This window comes from Muscardinus avellanarius, assembly GCF_963383645.1.
Source record: "Muscardinus avellanarius genome assembly, chromosome: 1".
Taxonomy (NCBI): Eukaryota; Metazoa; Chordata; class Mammalia; order Rodentia; family Gliridae; genus Muscardinus; species Muscardinus avellanarius.
Window position 1 is genome coordinate 180,350,287 of NC_137786.1, and position 7,608 is coordinate 180,357,894.

Sequence of the window (7,608 nt, forward strand, 5' to 3'; positions counted from 1 at the left end):
ACAAAATAGCTAAAGATGGTTGTGAATCATTACATCACATTACTGCCAGAAAAGACATTTCTGAGTTTTACAATCCTCATGCCATATTAAGTTGGATAGTCAGAAGTTATGATATACGTAATAGTTAATTGTGTACTATTTTTCTTTCATTGTTCTCTTAAGAGTGTAATGGAATTCTATAATATATAGTGACATGCGGTCACCATATATTCCCTTATGTCTCCTCAGAAGCACTGAAGAAGACAGTAGAGTATCTTCCAGGAGTCCTCAGCAGGATGTCCTCTGCCAATGGCACTGCCTCACATCCCTTTGCTTTCCTTCTGCTGGGTGTTCCAGGTCTGGAAACTTTCCATATCTGGATTGCCTTCCCCTTCTTTGCTGTTTATTTGATAGCACTTGTGGGGAATTTCACAATCTTGTATGTGATCAAGACTGAGCAGAGTCTTCATCAACCTATGTTCTACTTTCTTGCCCTTCTGTCTTTTATTGATCTGGGCCTCTCTACTTCTACCATCCCCAAGATGCTAGGCATCTTCTGGTTCAACCTTAGGGAGATAAGTTTTGAAGCCTGCCTCATTCAGATGTTCTTTATCCATACTTACACTGGCATGGAATCTGTTGTACTTCTGGCCATGGCAATTGATCGCTTTGTTGCCATCTGCTACCCACTCAGATATACCACTATTCTCACCAACAAAGTGGTAGCTATCATGGCCTCTGTGGTAGTGGGGAGGCCAGTCCTCCTGGTCATCCCTTTCTGCCCTCTTCTCAAACGATTACCCTTTTGTGGACATTACATCATCCCTCACACCTACTGTGAACACATGGGAATTGCTCGTCTTGCCTGTGCTAGCATAAGGGTCAACATCATCTATGGTTTGTTCACCATTGCTGCCCTGATCTTTGACTTAATCCTTATTGCCCTCTCTTATGTTCAGATCCTTCAGGCTGTTTTCCGCCTCCCTTCCAGGGATGCCAGAGTCAAAGCACTGAGCACATGTGGCTCACATGTCTGTGTCATCTTAGCATTTTACACACCAGCATTTTTCTCCTTCATGACTCACCGCTTTGGTAGAAATGTCCCTCGCTACATTCACATCCTTCTGGCCAATCTGTATGTGGTTGTTCCCCCTTGTTTAAATCCAGTTATTTATGGGGTCAGGACAAAACAAATTCGGGAAAGAGTTGGAAAGATATTTGTAAAGAAAGAGTGACTCAGATATGTTCAAAAGTATATAGATTCTTTCATATTATTTTTTGGTAGGCACATTTCTCTGGGTGCCCCAAACAGACAGTAGGTAATGAAACACTCAGACATTATTTCAGCCATTATTGGAGTCTAAGCTCACACTCAGTGGTCCCCTTATGCAATTTCTACTTTAATTTTTAATAGAATAAGTTGTTTATTTTTCGTTAAGGATGAGAGCAGATGGAGAGTATGAGCTCCAAGTAAAAGATATAACAAGATGAATATGTAAGAAAATCATATTTATCCTGTCTTTGGTAAAAAATTCTTTAAGTATGATTTAAAAAAAGAAGATTTTTGTGGAACACATTTTTTCCAGTTTTCACCATATAAATTTCTAGCTCTATTCAATTTTTATGGCAGTATTACTTTTATTTAGGTGATATTCCTCAATTTCACAGAGTTAATGACATCTGCTTGTTGTTTTCTCCTTATTTCTGACTCTGAAAGATAAAATTCCTTCATAGAATTATCTGTAAACTTAATTAACAAGATTACTGCAAATAAAACTCAATAATTATATACTATGATTGCATATAACATTATATACCTGATTATATACCATGGGGAGCATTTACATCACAAATGTAAGGTTAAGTATTGCGCTTTAAAGTAAATCAATGTATTTTGGCATACTGTCGAACAAAGTAGAAGATTACATTAATAAATGCATAAAATGCATTTAACATAAGCATTATTTATCCCTGAAACTTTTTCAGAAAACTGAGAGTGGGAAATGATCTCAGCCAGATATAGGACATATATAAAAATCTGATGACCTGGGTGTGGTAGCACAGGCTTGTAATCCTAGTACGTGAAAGGCTGAGGCAGGAAGATCACAAATTTGTGACCAATCTCAGCAATTTAGTGAAACTCTCTATAACTTAGTTTCAAAATTAAAAAAATAAATAGAGCTGGGGGTGAAGCTCAGAGGTATAAATCCTCTAAGTTCCATCACCAGTACTGCTATCACAAAAATAAATAAACCTACCTATGATGGCTCTCTTACCCTTACCACATAAATAAAATTCTATAACAATAATCAAAATTAAACTTCAAAATATTTCATCATATAATTGAAGCATTTATTGGCTTTCTTTACTTCCTAAGTCCTTCATGATGCTGACTGTGGTCTTTCAAATAAATTACTTTTTCAAGGTGCAAAAGTCCAAGTAAAGGCCCATCTGGGCAACATAACAAGATCCTGTTTCAAAATAAAACCTAAAAACACGGGCATGGTGGCACACGCTTGTAATCCCTGCACTTGGAAGGCAGAGACAGGAGGATCATGGAGGTTCAAAGCCAGCCTCGCTGGCTTAAGAGACCCTGTTTCCAAATAAAATATAAAATGGTCTGGGAGTGTAGCCCAGAGGTAGAAGGTTCCCATTCCCAGTATCACCACCAAAATAATAATAATAATAATAATAATAATAATAATAATAATAAAGCTTAAATAAATAAATAAATGTATAAAATGTATATCTGGGTATCTAGCTCAGTGGGAGAGCAATATAGGGTTAGTCTCCTGTACCATCAATAAATAAACAAACTATATTAGTCACATCCTTGTCTCCAAGACTATATGTCTAATACAGATTGTAAACTTTTCTAATATTTTATAATATCTAGGTAAGCAAAATAATTATCATGAAAATACATGACTGAATAACTGACATTGTGGTAATAATAAAATTTCAAAAATTTGTAACTCTATAGTTTGACAAAACTGTGGTATAGAAGACATTATATCTCTTACAACTTTTTTTTACATTCCATGTAGTTTCCTTAGACATTTCTTCCCATGTGCATCATAAGATATGAAAATGAAGTACGTGTGTGTGTGTGTGTGTGTGTGTGTGTGTGAGAGAGAGAGAGAGAGAGAGAGAGAGAGAGAGAGAGAGAGAGAGAGAGAGAGAGAGATTTTATTGGGAATTGAACCCAGGAACTTCTACTTCTCAGCTACACCGCCAGGAATATTTTTTTTGGAGTAGAGTCTCACAATAAGTTGCTTTAAACCTGCTATCCTTCTTTCTCAGTCTCCCAAGTACTAGGATAACAGGCATGCCCCACTATGGCTGGCAAGAAACTGAACTATTAATTAGTATATGAGCCATATAAGTTGTGGATTCTGGTCTGGAATCTTCTTATTATCTTAATTTTTAGTATGCTCTCTGTGAGAACAGTCAAGCTCACTTGTTTTTATTTTAATATAAGTTTTTGGCCTTCATTTCTCCTTATTTTCACTGGCAGTTTCCCCCAATGCCTGATTTTTAGTGAGGACTTAATTCACACCCATTGATAGAAGCCAAGAGAAGTGATCTATATTATGGCACGTGCTGGAGCTGAAGAGAGCTATTCAATAATAATAATTTAAAAAATCATGAGAATGAGAAGAGAATATAAAATGAAGATGGCCACTGGCAGTCCTGAAAAACATTTTTTCCTCTACATATAAAATCAATTTTGTATGTATAAAGCATTTGTGCAAAATATTTTAAAGCCAGGCAGATTTCAGAATATTGATAAATTGAACGATAAATTGAACATCTACCAATTAGCAATGATCTCACATAACACGGAAGAATAAGTATCAAGCAGTTGAGACACATCTGTGAAGAAATCTCTGTGCAAATAATCTCTTCAAAATCCTTATGCAAATGCTCCATTTTAGCCATACTGATCTACAATGCTTCCACCTCGGAACCTGCTTTTTTTTTTTTTTTTTTTTGTGGTACTGAGGGTGGAACCCAGGGGCTTTTCTACCTCCAGGTTATACTCCCAGACCTATTTTATACTTTATTTGGTAACAGGGTCTCACTAAGTAGCTGAGGCTGACTTTAAACCTGTGTGATCCTCCTGTCTCAGCCTCCCAAGTGCTGGGATTACAAGCGTGCACCACCATGCCCAGCCTGGGAACGTGTTTGATGAAGGCAGTTTATCAGCATAATATTACAAATGTATGAAATACTAAATCTCTGAAGTTAAAAGACCAGCCTATATTTAAAATATCCTCAGAGGCTCCAGTAGCAGCCTTGCCTCCAACTGGGATCGGAGCCTGCCAAGGGGTTACGCTGATGCCGAGGCCAGTGGCTGGCATCGGAGCCTGCCGTGAGGCAAGACCAGAGCTGGGGCCCCCGAGGCCGGGATTGGAGCCTGCCGAGGGCTTAGACCAGTGCCGGGGTCAGCGAGGCTGGGATCGGAGCCTGCCTTGAGGCTAGGCCGCTGATTGAGCCAGCGAGGTCTGGATCAGTCCAGCGGGTAGCCAGGCCACTACTGGGGCTGTCAAGAGTGGGATTGGTACTTGCAACACGACATGCACAGAGAAATATCACAGAAAATAAAAACCAGATGCTTCCCCTAATCAGCAATAACTAGGAGGAAAGGGGCAACAGGAAGAGGTCGAGCTATAAAAAGGGCCCTATAGTGAAGCAATTAAGGTGACCAATAAGAGGGTGTGGAATAGGGGAGAATGGAGCCCCTTTAAAACGCAGGAGGTACATAAACAAATGTATCAAAGTTAATCACCAAACAAGCATGGGATCAAGGGAGGGGGAGGAAATTGGATGGGGGCTGGATGAGGGCTAATTGGATGATGTGTGCTTGTATATCCTCTCAAGTCTTATATTCCAATGTGATATATGATTACAATGCACCAATAAAAATAAATTTAAAAATAAAAATAAAATATCCTCCAATTATTGAGAAGGCAAACACATAATGGACAAGGTTTTATGAAACTAGTTATCTGAAGATTTGAGGCAGATCACTAATGACATTGAATACACTGTCATTGAAGTTAGTTGCAACCTCTATCAAGAGATAAAGAATATAGGCTTGGTGGTGCATGTCTATATTTGCAGTACTTGGGGGAGCTAAGACAGAAGGATTGGAGATTCAAGGCAAACATGTAGCAACATACCAACGCCCTGTTTCAAAATAAAATAGGACTGGGGATTTGGCTCAAAAGTAGAATGCCCTTGACATAATCCCTAATACTACTAAAATAAAATAAAATAAGAAATAATTGAAATAATGATGAATTAATTATCTCATATCTCAATTATCAGAATAAACTTTGGAGATCTTGTTCCTGAAAATAAATGAATTAAAACTTGCCAGGCGTGGTAGCACATGCTTGTAATCCCAGCATTCGGGAGGCTGAGACTGGAGGATAGTGGTTGGTGGACAGCCTCAGCTACTTAGCGAGGACCTCCGTAACTTAGTGAGACCTGTTTCAAAATAAAGAGTAAAAAAATAGGGCAGGGGATGTAGATCAGAAGTAGAATGACCCTGGGTTCCATCCCCAACCTGCAAAAAAAATAATAATAATTAAAACTTACTATTAAATATTGGACAAGAAGAGTACTTTCATTAAGTAGTTGTATTAATAATAGCTGTGCCAATATACTTATAAAAATAACACCCACTTTTCTACCTCACAAGCTTTTATAGATAGTAAAGGGTGCAAAAGATAGTTACTTTTCATTTCTGTATCTTAGGAAATCTCCATCTTTTATAGTCACATGATCTAAATCCTAGTGAGCTAAGATCGCCTTGCTCTAAATGTGTCCCAGGAACAGATATTGTCCAGTTCTTACTCTGTTGAGGCTTTTTTCCCTAAAATCTGAGAATTTGGGGCATTGTGTTCCAGATCACAAACCAGCTTGCTCCTGGTAGAGAAATCTGAGGTTCAGAAGGATAATGATACTCTAGGGGCATCCAATGGATAATGATGCTCTGGGATTAGCCAAGCTTTAAGAAATGTGCACTGACTCACTAATATCTATGTGTGCTGGAAATCTGATAGGAAATAAGTTGGTATAAGCAGCTATTCACATGACAGACCAGCCCTCAGCTCTTTAAGGTAAGTTTCTCTGACAAACTGTGAACTCGGAGTGATGGCAGTTTATTTTAGGAAAAATGGATGGAACATGGCTTTAAATCTTGCTTAACTCAGTGATTACTTTGCCAATGTTTTCTTTGTGTCTATAATTTTTCATAAAAATATGAGGGTCCAAATTAATGTAACAGAATTAAAATAATATCTTAGGTAATAAATGCTTGTATTTATGGCTCCATAGTAACATGTTTACTTATGCTTTTAAGTAAAAACACAAGTAAAGTTGCACTCATGTTTTCTGGATTCTAGACAATTAAATTCCAATGAATTCTAATATTTCTTAAATTATTATAAGTGAAAAAGGATGATTTAGAGAAAACTTACTGCTAGTCTCTGGAAATGTGTCAAGTGTCTGAGTAATGTAGAGAATAAGGAAAAGGCAGAAGAAAAAGGCAGAAGAATTATATGCCTTGGAAAGATTTAATATTTGATCCATTTGCCTGGCAGGTAAGTCTTTATCAGGACAAAGCATTCTCCAGCCTCCATTTCCTTTCTTGTCTCTTTTTAAAAATACTGTTATGATGGCATTACAGTTGTACATCTCAGCGAGGTTCGATATGATGCAAACATATGCACACAGCTCTTGGTGTCTTTCCCTCTATATCCCAAACACATTGCCCCTCCTCCCTCCCTATACCTGGTAGTGAAATTGATAATGATATCTTCATATATTATTGCCAAAGTGTTATTTAAGCTGTATCTTTCCACTCTTGTCTTTTTTGAAGATCATGTATGATCACCTCTTTTTCATTGTCTACTCTGATTGTATAAATAAAGTAACACCTAACATAATAACAGAATATTTTAAAAGATAAGGTCATTGAACTCATATCTTGCTATCTCTTATAGAAACCGAGTTTAAAAAATTTAGATGTGTGAATTTCCCCCCATTAAATTCCTACATACTCACAAAGTGAGGAAAAGAAGAGTGTGTACTGCTTACTTACTTTCTTAGAAGGTGAGAAGGTATCTAGTAATAGTAGCCAGGTCATATTTCTGATTGTCAAGCCTTTTATTTCAACAACTTTTTATGTCCTAGGTGTTATCATCAAGTGGATTGAGAATAATTTAACTTATTTATGCCTTTAGGGTATTAGGCAATAGTTGAATGATTAAGGAAGTCATAATAGCTTTAGTGTATGAGATCTTTTCCTCTTTCTGCCTTTATAATTTCTTACAACTCACATTCATATATATTAGAAACATTATCCATCTCTTACCCCTTATGTTTAAAAACACATGTAGGCATCGAAGAAAATTCTTTTTCACAGTGACATTTATTGCCTTACCCCATATTTATGGCTATTTTGACCATACTCCATTCATTGGTATTGTTGCATGACAAAAAGCCAAGAGAGCTCAATCTTTCCCTTTCACTCTTTTTTTCTACATAGGTATTGTTGCACACAAAAATATTTTTATACTTCCACAAATGTACTTCATGCGAAAATAAAACATCTGC

At 37.1% G+C, this 7,608-nt stretch overlaps 1 protein-coding gene across 1 annotated transcript; it reads left to right on the forward strand.

Moving 5' to 3' along the window:
- Positions 1-275: 275 nt before the first annotated feature.
- On the forward strand, positions 276-1,214 carry LOC308267709 (olfactory receptor 52E4-like; the record flags this gene model as incomplete). Its single annotated transcript, XM_080702590.1, has 1 exon — positions 276-1,214. The coding sequence occupies one exon, from the start codon at positions 276-278 to the stop codon at positions 1,212-1,214; it is 939 nt and encodes a 312-aa protein (XP_080558716.1).
- Between the last annotated feature and the right edge of the window lie 6,394 nt (positions 1,215-7,608).